This window comes from Muntiacus reevesi, chromosome 13 (genome assembly GCF_963930625.1).
Source record: "Muntiacus reevesi chromosome 13, mMunRee1.1, whole genome shotgun sequence".
Taxonomy (NCBI): Eukaryota; Metazoa; Chordata; class Mammalia; order Artiodactyla; family Cervidae; genus Muntiacus; species Muntiacus reevesi.
In genome coordinates, this window is record NC_089261.1 from 21280945 (window position 1) to 21299860 (window position 18916).

Genomic DNA, 18916 nt, shown 5'->3' on the forward strand with positions numbered 1-18916 from the left:
TCTTACGTGTGTGTGTGTTAGTTGCTCAGTCATGTCTGGCTGTTTGCAACCACATGGACTGTAGCCTGCCAGGCTCCTCTGTCCATGGGATTTTCCATGCAAGAATACTGGAGTGGGTTGCCATTTCCTTCTCCAGGGGATCGTCCCGACCCAGGGATCAGACTTGGATCTTCTGTATTGCAGGCGAATTCTTTACCATCTTAGCCACCAGGGAAGCCCCTCTTCATTTTACAGTTTTTTCAGTTTTTATTATTTTTAAAAATCTTTTGCCACACCTCATGGTACGTGGAATATTGGTTACCAACCAGGGAACCCAGGTCCCCTGTATTGCCAGCATGGAATCTTAATCACTGGACTACCAGGCAAGTCCCTGTTTTTGTTTTGGGGCAACTTGCGGGGATCTTAATTCCCCGACCAGGGATTGAACCCTGGGGCCCTCAGCAGTGAGAGTGCAGAGTTCTAACCATTGGATCTCTAGGGAATTCCCTTCATCTTACAGTTTTAAGGACCTGTTATTTGATAAGCTTTAGAAACAATTTTGTAGTCGCCATCATCTGTACGGAAAGACCTGTGTAAGGAACCATCACTCATTTAATTTGGTAGTAGAGAGCTTTGTTTTGATTTTTTTCTCCCATCTATTGGAAATGACCTTTTTGAAAGTGTAGCAAAAAGAGGTGATGCCTGGAAACCATTTGCATTGATCTGTGACTCTCAGGAACCTTGAATCTGGTCAGGATCAAAGTTGTATCTTTTCCATCTTTATGTCCATAGTGCAAGGGTTTGGTTAAGTGAAATAAAAATAGGATAGAAAAGTGAATCCAAGGAGATTGTCCGGAGACGGAGAACCAAAAGCCAGTCCTAGCAGTGTTCTGGGTCAGTAGCCAGCTTCTCTTGAACAAATATAACTCCATTCTCCAGCCAAATGCTGACTACTTTTTTTTTCCTTTCCTTTTTTGGTGGGGTGACTGGCATTTAAAATGAAAAACCAAAGTTGCAGGGCTGTGAGGCTATGGACTATGGCAATCTTCCAGCCCTTGGAAAAGAGAAAGTTCAAGAGAAGTGAGACTGAAATGAAAGTGAAATCCATGAAAGGTCAGTATCTAGTTCTGATGGACTGATTTGCCTTTTCCCTCGACCATCTGGCCTCTGGTTTGTTTAAAAGCTGGATATATTGACCTTAACTTCTGAGGACTTTGAATAAGTGCCATACTATCTACGGTTTTCAACAAACTGACATTTAACATTTTTGTCTTATCCATGACTGTATCTTTGAAAGTTTAGTTCTTAAAATTCAGGATGTCTCATGCAGAATAAATGCCTGATTTAGTATCAAGATTCACACATTCATTACTAGGTTTTTGCATCAGTAGTAGGAATCTCATTGTTACATTAGGGACCTATAATATCTTAAAGTTGCTGTTAGCTGTTAAAACTGTTTTAGAAAAATATACTCTTTCTCAATTTCCAGTGCAATAATTTACAATCTCCCAAATCTCAACCATCTTGCAGGAACATCTTTCTGATTTCACCTACATTTCATTTAAAAAATCTGTTATGGGCTAGAGTTAGAGTTAGCAGGTATATTAGGTAAACGAGAGATCCCCATCCAGGAACATGAATTGTGAAATGGCTTCAGAAGTAACACATCCAGTGGCAGTGTTTTGTTTAATTCTAATTTTTATCTTTTGACTGTGCCACACAGCATGTGGGATCTTAGTTCCCCAACTAGGGATTGAACTTTTATTCCCTACATTGGAAGCATGGAGTCTTAAGCACTGGACCACCAGGGAGGCCTCCAGTGGCAGTGTTTACATAGTCTAAGCTGGCCTTTATCAACCCTGAGTACCAGAACATGAATGGGTGAAAAAAAATATACACACTCAGACCCTGCCCCTGGACATTTGGGTTTAGTCTTGTATCAGCCCTGATAACTTAAAAAAAAAAAAGGTAGGACTACCTCCCTTTCCTCCCCTGCCCCACCCTGGCAGGGGCTGTACCCATCGACATGGCAAAGGCCAACTCCCTCTGACCCAGCAGCTCTGCTTCTAGCTTATTCTGCGGGCCGATGCACAAGTACGAAAGTGTGCAGTGCAGTTTTAGGAAAACTGGAAGCCATCTGTCCACCCGTGGGCTTGGACAAACGTAGACAAATTACACTCTGTATAGTTGACCAGGGTTCCTCAGTACTGGCACCATCGACATTTGGGGCTGGAATATTCTTTGGTTTCAGGTCTGGGCTATGCATTGTAGGATATTTAGCAACATCCCTGGGGCCTACCCAGAATGGATGACAGCACCCGCACCCACCCCCCCTGCACACAGTTGCGACAACCAAAAATGTCTCCAGAGAGTGCCAAATATCCCTAGGGGCCAAAATCACCCCTGGTTGAGATTCAGTGTCTCTTATACTGCTGTGGAGTTATATCCAGGGTATTCTAAGGAATGAAAGGTACAGAAGGACGTGCGTATCATATGCTGCCATTTACGTAAAAAGAGAAATATATCTTTTTTACATGACTGCATGTATATTTATAAATTATTTCAGGAAAGACACCCAGGAAACTACCAACACTGGTTACCCCAGGGAAGGGCAATCAAACGTGATGGGGGGAATTTGATGGGGGATCAGTTTTATTGTTGAGTTGCTCAGCTGTGTCTGACTCTTTGCGACCCCCTTGACTGTAGCCCGCTGGGCTCCTCCGTCCATGGGATTTCCCAGGCAAGACTGCTGGAGTGGATTGCCATTTCCTCCTCCAGGGGATCTTCCTGACCCAGGGATCAAACCCGCGTCTCCTGCAATTGGCAGGCTTTTATATTCTCTGAGAGTAAACTACAGTAGTTCTAATGGCAGTCAGGTTGGAGAACCACTACTCTAAACCAACATTACCCTGTCTGATTATTTTTCTTAGTGATCTGAAAACAGAGTTCTGTAGATTCTGTAGATTCTGAGAAATGTAGATTCTGAGAAATGTAGATTCTGTAAACCAACCTGATGATTTCTTAGCACAACACAGTAAAACGTGTAGAAAGCAGCCCAGTCAGATATCCTTGAGTGCTCTGTTGGGAAATGGTATCTCTCTCAAGCCTTGCACCCGTTGGGTGGAGAAAAAGCATTATTTGGGCAAACCCCCAACTTGCCAGTTGCAGACAGGGCATCCGGGTGTCCACCACAGCCCCAGAAGTCAGCCAGACATCAGTGGTCCCCAAGCCATCTTTGCACCCACCACCCTCTCTCTGCCAAGTCTACCCCACCCACCATCCAGCATCCCCTAGGGCTCCACACCCCACTCTCAATCCACTTTGGGATCTTTGTCTTCTTCCCAGGGGACTAAGTATTTGACACAGTAAATGCTGAAAGGAAACAAGATGCCAAGAAACAAGAACCCACACAAGAACCATTGCAGTGTCTCATCCTTAGCAACTTTGTTTGGTTAGTACTGCATAACTCACAGCAGATTCCAAGGCACTGGCCTTGAACATTGCTACATGCTCTAGGCACTGTCAGTAACAAGGTGCAATAGAGAACCACAGGCTCTTGCAAACTTGTCTTCAGTTTCTGGGTGGGAGGACTGTTGTCCCTGTTTTCTGTTGCTTTGTGTCTGAGCGGGGCCAGTGTGTCCTGTGACTTCGGAGATCCTCCCCATTTAGTTGATGCATCCTATATATTCTGCTACCACCATGACAATATCATGAACGCAACTAATGAAAACCTACCAGTTCCCTGCCTCCCATGTCAGTATGACAAATGTGATCATAAAATTTCTACACAAAGAATTTCATACAAAGCCAGTCAAACAGCAATTAGAGCGGCAGGTGATGTATCTGGCGAAGCTCGTGTTACTAAAGTTAATGCAAAAGTCAGCCTCCGCTCATGGTCTTATTAAATATATATCTTAAGGGATTGGAGTCATCTATTAGAAACGGGGGTAGCCCTGGTATAAATAAACGTCTCTTTAGAGTTTGGCATCAGTTTTTCAACGTGCTCCCTCGAAGCAGACAGTCTGTTGGAGGGATCAGTTTTGAGGGTGTGATACCCGAGGTGGCCGTGTTCCATGGCAGCCCCTGGCGGTGGGTGGTTCAGGTCCAAGGACAGAGGTGGGTCACGGTCACAGGTGCTGCAGGGCCTCCTGTCCTTGCTCCGTGTAACCGTCATCACGGTGGCAGTTGGCCCACTGACCGAAGGTCTCGTGGATGCGCGCGTTTCTCTGCGTGTTGGCCAGACGCTTCTTATCTCGGGAGAAGAAGCTAAACCTTGGGGAAGGGAAAGACGGAAATGAGAGGCTGCCCTTGGCTCTGCACGTCACAGGTTTTACAATTGCCAGGGACGTACAGCGGCAAACGTGAGGGGAGCGAATCAGCTCAAGGTGTGAAAGAAAAGGTTGGGGTGCGGGTCAGAGTTATTCCGGAAAGCAGCGGGGGGTTGATTCTACATGTGACTGTCACGGTACCTTGGAGGTGACACAGTGTGAGCAGGGCGTGAATGTAGGTGATGTGTGATGTACCTCCCCACTTAAGCACTACAGGGGATTTCTTCTTACCAGTGGAAATAAAAAGCTACTGGAAACATACGTCATGGGTTTCTTTACCTCGATGATGCAGAGAAAGGAGTACTCAGAAGCCATATGAGATGTAAGATGATTCAGATGTAAAGAGATGAATGTTTTAAAGTAACTATGTATTTATGTGATGTGAACTGGGAAGCTAGATAAGTAGCACCTCAAAGTCCAAATTTCATGGATATTTCTCCTGCTTAGAATGAGCTCAAAGTAGGTAGTTAAGAAAAGAGATTAAAATACATATTAAGAAATATATATTAAGTAATAGTACGCATGTGCACTGATTAGATAAACACTGTGAATACAGACTGTGAAAGAAATTTGGGAAACATCAATTTGGACAAGTGACAAGAAGTGATCTAATGGTGAGAGCATTTAGAAGTTGTCACAGTTACTATCTACACGGCTACAGTAGACCATGAAGTCTTTTTCAAATAGCTGTGACTGTTGATCATTGATCAATCAGAGTGAACCATCAGAGACCTGAATGATAAAAGTGGAAATCTCAGGCAAAAAGCTGACAAAGTGGCCCACTTGAAACAAAGTCAGCTTAAACTCCACCTCAACAGAGTCAAGGACCCTGGGCAGTCAACCCGAGTTGGCCCACATTGAGTATTTCCGATAAGTCCTTTCTAAGCTGCCAACTGTTCTCCTGTACTCCCAGCTTCTAATTAAAGATGATTTCTAGTCTTACTAAATTCCTCTACTCTTGAATTTTGGTTTTTGACCTTGGTCAGAGTTATAGTAATTCAGTTATGTTTTCTGAGAGCAGGAATAGGAAGGAACCCTTGAGAAATCAAAGCTTCAGATCAACTATTTTTAGTTCCCTCTGTCCCTTTACCTATTAGGTTTTGTTGTTTGTTTTGTTTTGTTTCCATTTTTTAGTGCTGTGGCCTATGGAGTTCAGTTTTAATCACATTTGGGTGAAAATGATTTTCCTATTCTGTGGTTACTGGATCCTACAATCACTTCCTACCAGAAATGAAGTAGTCTTTCATTGTAAAGCTGGGGCAAGCCAAGCCTGCCTGGAGAAATTCTCTCTACCAGCTAAAGTCTCTCTCTCTCTTTTTTAATGATGTATTCTTGGACTGTTTTTGTTTGTTTTCAAACTTTGTACTTCGTACTGGGGTACAGCCGATTAACAGTGTAGTGGTAGTTCCAAGTGAACAGTGAAGGGACTCAGGCAAACATATACATGTATATGTAAAGTCTCTTTTTTTCCCTGAAACCAACATATGCACTGGCGAATGAAGGAATGACTCTCATTCTGGGTTATTTGAGAGCTCTTTCTGTAATGTAATCGAAGCAATTAAGCTGGTCAGAAATACAGCCGCATTCATCACTGATACATATCATGTCTGCCTGATTCAAGCAGGAAAGCCACTTGCCACTTCCTGTCCAAGGGGACACAGAAAGAATCAAGACAAAGTCCCCTCTTCTGCTGTTCCTGTTAACAAGCTCAAACGGCTTGCTGACGACGGCTTGGCGAAACAAAGCAGTTTAGAAAGCCAGGGTGTGAAGATTGAAAAACACAGCGTTAGTGTCACTCAGGGGGATGGGTCATGGTGGGTGTGGCTTACTGACCCGTCACTTAAAGGACCTTCTTTACTGGATCATGGACAAGGTGGTTTTAGAATGGAAACAGAAAAGACAAAAAGAATTATCGGTGACAGAGCCCACAATTCCAAGGCTTCACTCGTGCAGATGGAGCGTTCATGGGTGGCACGTTTGAAATCACACTCAACACCCACTTCACATGGGAACACGCAGGGGTATGGCCATGCAGCTCAAGGGGCCAGAGAAGACAGGCCAGCCCCAGCGGCAGCCGCAGCAGACGTTGCAAAGGCACAGCTCAAAAGGAAACCAGAAAAAAATCCAGTGCCTACGAGGGACACAAGTCGTCGGACAGGCTGCAGGGTGGGGTCATCTATTATCAGTCCGGCTGCTACCATGGGCATTATGGCTGTAAAGATCCTGGTTAGAAAAGTACAGATAGACACAGAGAAGATAAAAACAGGGGAGGTTGGGACTTCCCTGGTGGTCCAGCGGCTGAGACTTCGCGATCCCAATGCAAGGGGCCCCAGGTTCGACCCCTGGTCAGGAAACTAGATCCCACATGCTGCAACTAAGAGTTTGCATGCCTCCACTAAAGACCCCGCATGCTGCAACAAAGACTCGGTGGAGCCAAATTTAAAAAAAGGGGGGGTGAGATGTGAAAAAGAAACACACTCCACATACAGGTCAGCTGAGGGGTTTGCTTATGGTTTACATGGAACTGTGCTGTCCACCTACCACCCCGCCTCCATTCATATTTTGGAAAGTCCTAACTAGTAGCTCAGAACGTGACCTTATTTAGAAATAGAACCCTTGCAGATGTAACTAGTTTTGGTGAGGTCATACCAGAGTAGGGTGGCCCCAATCCAATACGACTGGTGTCCTTATATAGGGGGACATGTGGGCACAGATACGCATACAGGAAGAAGGCCATGTGAAGATGGAGAAGTTTGGGGTGATGCTTCTGTGAGTGAACAAAGGCCAAAGATGGCCAGCAAACCACCAGGAGCTAGGAGAGAGGCATGGAGAAGATGATCCCTCATGACCCTTTGAAGGAACAGACCCTGCCAAACACCTTGATCTTGGACGTCTAGCTTCCAGAACTGTGAGACAATACATCTCTGTTGTTTAAGCCAGCTTGGTTTGTGGTACAGCAACCCTAGCAAACAAATAGCATGTGACAACCACCTAGGGAAGACAGGCTGGCCTTGAGGGCTGAAAACACAGGCCTGGGTGTGGAGAATGGTGGATCAAAACCTGCTGTGGGATTCAGTGGTGACATCTGTGGGTATCTTCCAGCCCGTCTCCCCCAGCTGCCACAAGCTGCAGGCTCGGTACCCTGAAGGCAGCCAGGGGAGACCCAGGAGGGAAGATAAGGCAGCCAGGATGGGCTGGGCAGAAGACAGGCTGCACAATCGCTCCCCTGGATAAGCCAGAGTCTACTCAGCAAGCTCCGGGAGACAGTGAATGACAGGGAAGCCTGGCGTGCTGCAGTCCGTGGGGTTGCAAAGAGTCAGGCACAACTTAGCCACTGAACAACAAACAACAACAGTGAATGCTCACAGGTTCCTTGTCTGGGCAAGGAAAATAAAGAAACTCTAACCACGTCTCCAGAACTTATTTTGAACAGCTTGGTTTTGTTTTTGTTTGTTTTGTTTTTTTTAAAGAGGTTGGCTGGGGAAAAGATATAATAATATGATGATCTCAAATGAGGTTTGCGAATTCTGTGTCTGGATCACCTTTGATGCAATTTCCCAAAGTAGCTGGGAGCTGGCATCTCAGCAGAACCATCTGAAAGGCTTCTAATGGTGACAGTGAGGGGCTTCCCACTGAATGGGCCCAGTCCCCAGAGGCCAGGCTAGCAGGCACCATTAGCTTCTCGGCCATAAGGCTCTGCATTCACCTTTATGCTCTCTCTAGCATAACAGGGAGCCCTCAAAGACACAGTTGTTTAGGGGATGGTCCAAGATATGCAGGCTAGGTATTTTGCCTGGACAGATGTTTGCCTGCTGAGAAATGCTGGACTTCATTTGGGGCCCAATCAGGGGCCAGACTGATGCATCAGGGCCTTGGGACACCTGGCGGGGAGGCAGGAGGGTGTTCTGGTTGAGCTACTCTCTGTGGATCTCGCTGGGATCCCTGACATGGACAGCCCCCCTTCTCTCCCCATTCCAGGCTCCCTGCAGAAGCCACCTCCTCCAGAAGGACAGCCACTGCTATGAAAAAAGACTGGCTTGTTTTGGTCAAAAGTTATATCCTGGATACAATGTAGCTGGTTTCAAGCTCCCACCAGCCCCCGCCACCACCCCACCCTGCAACAATTATTTCTGGAAGACTCAAAGCAAATGAGGTTCTAACAGTGGCATTTCAGGCAGTGCAATGGGCGGCTGTGAAGAAGTTATTTCTGGGCTGCAGTGAGCAGGGTGGCAGGTAGGAGGACAGGGAGAGATCGCACCATTGTCACTACTGTTGGATACTCCAAGGCCAGCTCTTCTGGTGTGTGAGGCCAGCTGTTCTGTCGCAGCTTCCCCGGCTGAGCCTCTATACCCACTGCCAGCCGCCTGCCTCCCTGGTCAGCCCCCTGCCTCCGCTCAGCAGCCCTGCGTGTGCCTGTCAGCCCGTGATGGAGAGCTGCGAGCAACACAAAGGGGGCGCTGGTGCCTGGTGTCCACTGGGGACAAGGGTGGAGCCACTCAGCCGCTCCCTCGTGACTTTCCCAGGCAGTGCCAGCCCAGACTCTCTGGCCAGCAGCTGCTCAATCACAAGCTATTCTTGGAACGTCCTCTGGGCACGCTGTTTGGACAGGCGGCTGGAGTTTCTGGTTCCCTCGACCAGTTCAGCCCAGAAATGTAGACTCTGGAGTCTCTGACTGGTGGTGCATTTGAGAGATAAGGGAACTGGGCAGTCAGCCCACAGCTGGTGACTCGGGAAGTGGGGGAGGTAAAGAAAAGGAGGGGTAGGGAGGCCGAATGAGGCGGTTGGGGCAAGCACAGGGCTGGGTGGCAAAAAAAAGGCATGGGTTCCGATCCATCCCAACTTTGATCCTTCCCAGCAAGTAATCACAGTGAAGTCAATGGGCTTCTCTGGGCCTCAGTTTCCTCATCTGAGAAATGGGGCTAAACGTCCCAGCTCTGAATCTCCCGACAGAGCAGAACCTCCAAGATATTAAATAGTTACTGCTTACTCATTGGTGGGTGGGGAAAGTGGTGGAAGGCAGGATGCTGAGCTGGGGAAGAGCTGTGAGCTGCACTAAAAAGGCTGTGTTGGGACTTCCCGACATACTGGACACTGTGGTTCAGTGGCTGGGACTCTACGCTCCCAATGTGGAGGGGCCTGGGTTCCATCCCTAAGTCAGGTAACTAGATCCCAAGTGCCGCACCTAAGACCTGGAGCAGCCAAGTAAATTTTTTTTTAAAAAGGTGTATGACTAATACTCCACAAAAGCCAGGACAAAGGGACCAGACAGACCCAGATGGGTGCCTGAGAGTGATGGATGGAGAGGGAGACAGGCGTGGAACCATCTTAAGAATGACCACTCCCTTCCCTGGTCCCCAGGGAAGATCCATTTCTGCCCCAGGCTCTGAGCTCGTGGTCACCCTGATGCAGCTTCTGGTCAGTGGCTGAGGCGGACAAAGGCGGCCGCTGTCCTGTCTGGGCTGGTCAAAAGCCTTTTGTGCTGGTTTGATCTCCCACTTATCCCCTAGAAGACTGGGGCAGCCATGGGACTAGCCACCTGCACCCCGTGGAAGAGATTCTGAATTCTCTCTCCCTCTCGTCTGTCTCTGACTCCCAGATTCCAGCTACTTCTCCAGCTGGGCTCAGAACCCCAGGTCTTGCTGAGCAACCAGAGGCCAAACTAAAGGGGAGATGGGGTTTGAGAACAGAGTCCTTTCCGGAACAATCTGGAAAAAAGAGGACCAGACGCCACAGCCAACTCAGGTGTGGGTAGAAGAACTAGTAGAAAAAAAAGAGTGTTGGCTAATTCTGACGAGATCGGGCGCGTTCAGGGTGGTATGGCTGTTAGATTGTTGGCTAATTCTGATACCTTTCCTCTGGATTTTACCTAGTTTGAGATTTGCAAAGACCAACACTTAATTACCGTTTTACAGAAAGGGGGCTGGAGTGGAAAATTAGAAAGTCAGAACAACACTGCTTCAGAAGGAAGCCTTAGAATTACACGTGACTTGAATTACAGTGCCGGAGATGCTGTAAATGTAGTACTGGTGGAGCAGAGGTGATGGAAAGGTCTGACTGTTAAAGGGAAGGAACTGCTGAGGGAAGAAGATGCTGCTCTCTTGGTCTTATCCTTCCCTTAGCCAAGGGAGGGACTGTGTGAGCTCATAAACATTTTCTCTAGTTCCCCAGGATTTAAGCCAAAACATGTAAGATCACTTCTGCTTGTCCTAGGGCTTCCGTGGTAGCTGAGATGGTAAACAATCTGCCTGCGATGCAGGAGACCCCGGTTTGATCCCTGGGTTTGGAAGATCCCCTGGAGAAGGGAATAGCTACTCACTCCTTTATTCTTGCCTGGAGAATTCCATGGACAGAGGAGCCTGGCAGTCCATGGGGTCGCAAACAGTTGGACATGACAGAGCGACTAATACTTTCACTTTTCACTTTCTGCTCACCCTTCCATGCAAGTGGGGCGGGAGGACAGATCAGGGCCTCAGCTAAAGGAATCCCACTTCTGACCAAGCACTGGATGGGAAATCTTAACCAAGGATACTGAGTACATCAGAGAATCAAGACCAAAGGGCTCCTTCTCCCCAAAGATGAGGTTACAGTGGACGCCGGTTACTTCTGTCTGCTCAGCAAACTGATCTTGCTTGGGGTCTGTCCCTCCCTTAACTTCAATCCGTGGGAACTGGATGGAGTTAAAGCTACTCCAAGTTTCAGGTGTGAGAATGAGACCAGACCAGATCTATGGATGCACTGCCCTGTGATTGGTTTAGGGCATGGTCATGTGACCTGGTCAGAGCCAATGAGACTCAATTCTGTGACCCTGTGGGAGACTTTCTTTTCTCTGAAGTTTCATACCAGAAAGCAGAAGCCTGAGCTGATGGCAGCTGTACTGCCACCCAAGAATACAGCACACGGAAAGGAAAACCGCGGTAGAGGTAGAGGGAACGAGGCAAAGCCCTGATGACAAGGCCTGGATCCAGCTGAATCTAAAACCAAGATGACCTGAAAACAGTTGCTTGACCAACAGTTTATCTTAAGTTACCTAGAGGTATGTTTCAAGTGCCATCAGAAGATTACAAACTAATACGTGGCCGACATGGTGTTGAGATCCAGAGGAGGCCTATCAATTAATAGTTCCAAGCTTCACCCCAGGAAATATTTATCCCTAAGCAGAACTGGGGACCACATCCCCTCTCAAATCCAGCAGATGGAGGGCCAAGCAAACAACATGTGAAGCTGGCCAAGAGCGGCTTGGAAGAAAACCAGATCTTTAACCTCACACTCTAGAGGGAGGCCAGCCTTTCCCAGGGTCCAACATTTGAACACATTTGAACAAGTCATCCCTTTCTAAGGACAGAACAAAAACAAAAAACAACCCAGGGACTTCCCTGGCAGTCCAGTAACCACATGGACTTCTAATGTTGCAGGTGCAGGTTCGATCCCTGGTTGGGGAGCTAGACCAAGAAACCAAAACATAAAACAGAAGCAATACTGTAACAAATTCAATAATGACTTTAAAAATAGTCCATATGAAAAAAAAATCATAAAAAAAAAAAGACTGCACTTCCAATGCAGGAGGTGTGGGCTCAATCCTTGGTCAGGGAACTAAGATCCTATACTCCGCCCAGCGCAATCAAAACCCAAAACCAAAACCTAATAAAACCAAACAAAAACTAAGAGCAGAAGGTCCAGCAGTTACACACACTTTGCATTCCCTTCCCATCCCCCAACACTGAGGCTTAAGTCAATTCACAGGATAAGAACTAGTCGAGGATTTTCAAACATAAATGGGCTTTAAAGTTTAAGGTATCCAAGTAACACCCCAATTCCCCTCTCCAAGCACCCCAGCTAGCTTCCCAACCCATGCCACTTGCTTTCACAAAGCTTCTACCAGAGTCTGTGTGGAAGAACTGAGGCCTCTTTTACAATAAGTTGTAAGGCTGAGAGCCAGGAAGACCCTCTTGGGGTTGAACAGGAGGCCACAAGACAACTGGGAGTGGAAGGCCGTCCTGCAATTTAAAATGGGAGCTCTGGGCCAGGTGCCTGGGTTTGAACCCTGACTCTGCCTCTTATTAGCTGTATGACCCTGGGCAGGTGACTGACTTCAGTGCCTCAGTTTCCTTAATTGTAAAATGGGAATGACAATGCCCCCACCTCACAGGGCTACTGGAAAAGACCCTGAGGCTGGGAAAGACTGAGGGCAGAAGGAGAAGGGGGTGACAGAGCATGAGATGGTTGGATGGCATCACTGACTCAATGGACATGAGTTTGAGCAAACACTGGAAGATAGTGAAGGACAGGGAAGCCTGGCATGCTGCAGTCCATAGGGGTCGCAAAAAGTTGGACATGACTAAGCGACTGAACAATAACACAGGGCTATGGTGAGGACTCAATCTGCCGGGACAGTACTGGACACATAGTACATTCTTAGTAGATAGTAGCACATAGTAGGTTCTTAGTAGATATTAGCTAATGAGACTAGAGCTTTAACCTTTTATCTGAAGGGTTGCAGGCCTCAGTGAACCAAAAACTGTTTGCAAAATTGTATGATTTCCTCCCCCCGACCCCTCCAGGAAATGGTCTGCAACCTCTCATCTGAGTCTCAAAGGAGTCTTTTGATGCAAGGATCCCTGAAGAAGCTTTAAGTCTAGCTGAGGGCAATGACTAGGATGCTCTTTTTCTTGTGTGTTTCCCACAGCAACCAGGCCCTGCCTCTGCATGTATTATGCACCAATGAATAAATAGAGAGATGGAGGGACAGATAAAGTCGTCACAGAAAAGCATAGATAGGGTGGACCTGCGGCCATTCGGACATCTCAGAACAGGGGTTTCAAGCCCTTAAGAGGCACAAACCTAAAAAAAAAAAAAAAAAAAAAAAGAGGCACAAACCTTCTCCACCACGCAGTATTTGCTGTCTTCAGAGACATGCCCCACCTGATACACTCAAGCAAGCCCTGAGCATCAGCCATAGGTCCCAGCCCCTTCCCGCCCCCTCAGCCTTCCCCAAACCCCTCTGCCCAGGGACCAACCCCCCACCCCCCTAGGAGGAACTCGGCCTTCAAGGTACAGAGGTGAATGCCAAGTCAAGGGCTAGGCCCAAAGCGCCCCAGGGTTAGGTCCATCTCGGCGGGAGGTGGTTAGTGACAAGCCCTGGCCTGGAGCAGGTGCCCAGGAGAAGTGAGAGGCCGTGTGAACCACCAGCTCAGCCACCAATAAGCAGCTCCAGACACCGGAAGCGCAGCACTTACAGTCGCTTGATCCCAGACTCAGGTTGGGGAGACATTCTCGGGTGGGCAATGGGTGGAGGTTGGGGTATTCGATGCTCTTCTTCGATCTCTTCACTGGAAGGAGTTGAGAGACATGAGATTAGAGAGTCAACAGTTCCATGAAAGCTGGAATATCCCAATGGCACTGTCTGGTGGTCTGAGAGGGCACAGACTTTTACAAGGGAGTGGTAATAAGGGACCCAGGAGGACAACAGTGGCCTGTGCCCCACAAGCTCTCTGCCTCAGGGGCTGGCTTCTGGAATGGCCAGTTAAGAGGAAGGATATGTCCTGGAGGCAATGTACACAGGTGCCTGCAGGCCCTTTGGCCCAGTTGGTCACGCGTGAGGAATTTCAGGAGGGTACCCACATCTCTATTTTAAGTTTACTTTGGAGAGTCTAGCCAAACAGAATTATTTCCTGTTCTTGCCAAATGTTTCCTTGTCTCCATGCCTTTGTGATTCATTCTGCCTGGAATATGCCACCCACAACATCTCCCATATCTGAAAAGGACCCTGTCCTTTAGAGAAGACCCAGTTCAAACGCCACCTCCTCCATGAAGCCTTCCTGATTTCCACCCCATCCCAAGCCAGAAGAGATTTGTCTCTTCTTCAAGCAGCCAGTGCACACACTGTCATAAAACTTTCTTACGTGGCAGACTCACAGTAGGTTTTCCATAAGCATGTATGGCATTGTATTTTCTCTGATGTCTTATCTTCCCTACAAGGACAGGGACCACATTGGTCCTTCCTTCTAGTTTTCTATGCAACAGGCACTTGTGCACCTACTCTGGGTAAGCTGCATCCTGAGTGCTGGGAACTTAGTCATGAACAAGACAAGTAAGGTTTCTGGTGCCATGATGGTGCAGTCTGGTGTGGAAACAGACAATAAAACCAGCATGTTCCTGAACAGGAGAATGTGAGATAGTGAAAAAAGTCATGAAGAAAGTAAAACTGAGGGGGGTGTGGGACTTTCCTGGTGGTGCAGTGAATAAGAATCCACCTGCCAGTGCAGGAGGACATGGGTTGACCCCTGGTCAGGGAAGATTCCACATACTGTGGAGCAACTAAGCCCACATAAGGGCCTGAGAGCCAAAAGTACTGAAGCCTGTGCTGCACAATGAGAAGCCTGAGCACCACAACAAGGAGTAGCCCCTGCTTGTTGCAACTAGAGAAAGCCTGCACAAATCAATGAAGACCCAGCGCAGTCGAAAAGAAAGCAGAACTGAGTAAAATGACAGACAGTGACTAGGACAGAGCATTCCTTTGAAGGGGTGATGATGGTGAAGGAAGGCCTCTCTCAGGACGTGACATCTGACCCAAACCCTGAGTGACCAGGAGCCAACTATGGGAAGAATCACGGGGAATGTTTTTCCAGCTACAGGAGCAGCATGTGCAAAGGTCCTGAGGTTACCTGAATCGAGCAAGGTGTGTTTTGAGGAACCAATAGAAAGGCAATGTGTACAAAGCTGGGGCTTCCCAGGTGGCGCTAGTGGTAAAGAACCCACCTGCCATTGCAGGAAACATGAGACATGGGTTCGATCCCTGGGTCAGGAAGATCCCCTGGAGAAGGGAATGGCAACCCACTGCAGCATTCTTGCCTGCAGAATCCCATGGATAGAGGAGCCTGGCAGGCTACAGTCCACAGGGTCACATAGAGTTGGACACGACTAAGCGACTAAGCACATGTACAAAGCTGAACGAGTATGAGGTGGCATGGTATGAGATAGTTGTTTAAGTTGGGGAAGTGCTGTGCATAGAACTTTCCAGGAGAATGAAAATGTTTTTCTTCACTGTTCAATATGGTGGCTGTCAGCCACAAGTGCTGATGGAACACTTGAAATGTGGTGAGTGCAACTGAGGAACTGAATTTTACATTTTACTTAAGTTTAATGCGTTTAAATAGCCACACATGGCTAGTGGCTACTGTATGTGCAAGGACTTCATTGACCATGGATGAACTAAATGATCAAAAATATTTGGCTGGTAGCTCCATCATCTCTGTTATTTTTTTTCCATTTTATCCCCCACCATCTCTTATCTGTAATTCCCAAATCCAAACAGCTCTAAAAACCAAAATTCGCTTTTTTGGTCATTCATTTGGTGGCAAGCTCTGAAATGAAACCTCGTGAGGGACTTCCCTAGTGGTCCAGTGGTTAACAATCTGCCTTGCAGTGCAAGGGAGACAGGTTCGATCCCTGGTTGGGGAACTAAGATCCCACATGCCTGCATGCCTCAACTAAGACCCAGCACAGCCAGATAAACAAATAAATATTAAAAAAAAAAAAGAAACCTCGTGAGGCTGTTTATCATCTTGACTGATCCCATTGATTCCGTATGAATGTTCACATCTTTTGCTGCAAAAATATTCTTGTGTTTGACTTGGGGGGAGCCACCCCAGAACTCACATACAGTATAAGGTCATAAGGTAATACAGTATTTATAATATTCCTTTCTAACTGCTGGAAAAGTTCTGAATTATAAGAAGAATCTGAGCCTCAGAGTTTCAGAAAGGAATTCTGAGTTGGTATGTAAGTGCCTCAGGCCAGTGACGATCCCTACAATGAACACAGATGCAGTCAGTCCTCCTCTTCCAGGTGTGAATTGGGCCCTAAACTCCAAGCCACCTCAGAATGGAGCCAGCCTGGGAGCTCAGTGGAACACTCACCTCTTGTAGTATGCCAGCTCTTCTTGCAACAAAAACACCTTGGACTTGAGCTCGTTCCTTTCATGTAGCACATCCCGCAGCTCCTGCAGTGTGAACCGGGGGCGGTTAGGGTCCTTGAGATCCATGGCCACCTTCTCCGCCTCGGAGACACACTCTTCTCCACCCAGCTCCACCTGGAGGGGGCAGAGATGCTGCTAATGAATTCCTGGCCACAGCCACTAGCACCCACTCCGCATCCTGCCGGAGTCTGAATTTCCCACCCTTCCCGCCCTGAGCAGCTTGCCGAGGGCGCTATTTTAAGAACTTGCGGGCGGCCTCTGCTCACGTTCTGTGCAGTCAGCATTCGTCCTTCGGGAGAGCACAGCCAGTGGCCACCTGCGCGCTGTTTGCCTTCTCAATACCCAGACCCACGATCCCATTGCCTCCCCAATTGACTCAGGGTTTTAATTACAAATAACATTAAAAGGTGTCAGAGAAGAAACTCAATGCTCCCTCAATGCCACCATCCTCTTAAGTCTGCCTGGCTTCCCTTTCCCATGTTCTTGCTTCATTTTCTAACCAATTGGCACCGCATGCATACTCAGTCCTGTCTGACTCTCTGCGCCTGCATGGACTCTAGCCTGCCAGGCTCTTCCATCCATGGAATTACCCAGGCAAGAATACTGGAGTGGGTTGCTATTTCCTCCTCCAGGGGGTCTTCCTGTCCCGGGAATCAAACCCGAGTGTCTTATGTCTCCTGCACTGTGTCTCCTCTCTTGTCCACTGCGCCACCTGGGAAGCCCTTTCTAAAGGAGGCTATTGCTAACTTGGCCAAAGTCGTTGGAATCAGATCCAATATGCCATTCTCTATTCCTTTTTTCTTTGATAAGAAGTCATACACAGTTTCCTATTTGTTACTGGCCTTCTGGTTAAGCCCACTCCTCCCCAGTGGTGGTGGGGAGCTTTTCACTGGAGTTCGATGGAAGCCCTGGTAGGGGTGGAGGTGGGAGGTTCACGTCACAGCTGACGCGGGCATTTACTTCTCTTCCATGTGGGTCACATAGATGGATCCTCGCCTGCTAAGTTTCCAGACCCAAACCCCATACTCCTGCTCTCTTCCACAGCAAGGAGTTTGTCATTTTTTTTTTTAAATTGTGATAAAACCCACAACATAAAATTTCCATTTTAAAATGCACAATTCAGGGATGTCCCTGGCGGTCCAGTGGTTAAGCTTCTGCACTCTCAGTGCAGGGGGCCCAGGTTCAATCCCTGGTTGGAGAACTAAGATCCTACATACTACTTGGCATGGCCAAAAATTAAAAAGAAAATAAAATTCAATATAAAAAAATCAAAACCCTATTAAAAATAAAATGCAAAATTCCGTGGTGTTAGATGGCACAGTGGTAAAGAATCTGCCTGCCAATGCAGGAGACTCAGGAAACACAGATTCAATCCCTAGGTCGGGAAGGTCCCCTGGAGAAGGAAACAGCAACCCACTCCAGTATTCCTGCCTGGAGAATTCCATGGAGCGAGGAGCCTGGCGGGCTACAGTCCATGGGGTCACAAAGAGTTGGACATGACCGAGTATGCATGCGTGTAGCACATTCATGGTGCAGTGCAATCACTTCTAACTAGTTTCAAAACATTTTCCAGAGGAAACTCCACACCCATCAGCAGTCCCCCTTCCCCCAGCCCCTGGCAACCACCATCTGCTTTCTGTTTCTCTATGGGTCTGCCTTTTTTGGACGTTTTCTAGAAATGGAATCATATAATATGTGGCTTTTGGTGACTGGTTTCTTTCACTCATGTTTTCAAGGTTCATCTACATTATAGCCTGTGCCAGCATTTCATTCCTTTTCATCGCCAAGTAATATTCTGCTGGGTGAATAGACCTCATTTTGTTTATCCTTTTATCTGCTGATGGACATCTGAGTTTTGTTTCTACCTTTCGGCTGTTGTGAACAATGCTGCCATGAACATCTGTATGCGAAGATTTGTTTTAACACTTCAGTTTCTCGGGGTATACATCTAGGAGTGGAATTGCTGGGTCATATGGTAACTCTATGTTTAACTTCTGGAGTAACTGCCAAACTGTTTTCCACAGTGGCTGCCCCCTTTTACATTCCTGTAATCAGTGTAGGAGGGGTTTGACATTCTCCACATCCTTGCCAACATTTTTTCTTTTTTGATAGCAAGGAAGTTTTTGCAAGCTTTCCAGGTCCAAGCTGGCCATATCGGCAGGTGGCCCATACTCTACAGGCAGTGTACTGTTCCTGACAGCCTTGCATTGCCAATGTCCCATGATCGTCCAGAAGGAGTGGACAAAAGTTTAGGACAACAGTGAAAAAGCTTTGGACCGAGGGAAAGAGGGATTGAAATAAAGAACAGGCTCCTCCCCCACCAAACCCCCACAGAAGCACAAGGAGAAAGGGACTCTAGCTTAGATGGGCCAGGCGGCTGAAGGACCACAGGAGGCAGAGCTGAGATGCCTCACGTCCAGAGAGCCGGGGACGTGCTGTTCTGGGAGAGGACAGTTGAAAGGAGACACCACCCACCAGAGGCGATCAGGTGACAGCAGAGCCACCCAGCAGGCGTGGGACGGGAAGCAGGTCTGAGCCGGAGTCAGCACCGAGCAGGGGGCAGCAGGGGAGGTGTCTGGAGGTAGCAGGAAACTGAAAGCTGACACATGCCGCCCACCCAAGCCGGCTGGTGGGG

At 47.7% G+C, this 18916-nt stretch overlaps 1 protein-coding gene across 3 annotated transcripts in view; it reads right to left on the reverse strand.

Moving 5' to 3' along the window:
* Positions 1–2465: 2465 nt before the first annotated feature.
* Positions 2466–18916, reverse strand: part of RILPL1 (Rab interacting lysosomal protein like 1) — a 43526-nt gene continuing 27075 nt past the window's right edge. Inside the window, exons 5-8 of one of the 3 annotated variants that reach the window (XM_065905077.1) lie at positions 16223–16395; positions 13541–13633; positions 6141–6164; positions 2466–4251 (exon numbers count right to left, since the gene is read on the reverse strand). In XM_065905077.1, the coding sequence (XP_065761149.1) occupies positions 4107–4251; positions 6141–6164; positions 13541–13633; positions 16223–16395 (435 nt within the window). In that variant the 3' untranslated portion in view covers positions 2466–4106. Of the gene's footprint in view, positions 4252–6140; positions 6165–6442; positions 6531–13540; positions 13634–16222; positions 16396–18916 lie in introns of all 3 variants that reach the window. The other 2 variants (XM_065905079.1, XM_065905078.1) reach the window with 2 other exon arrangements.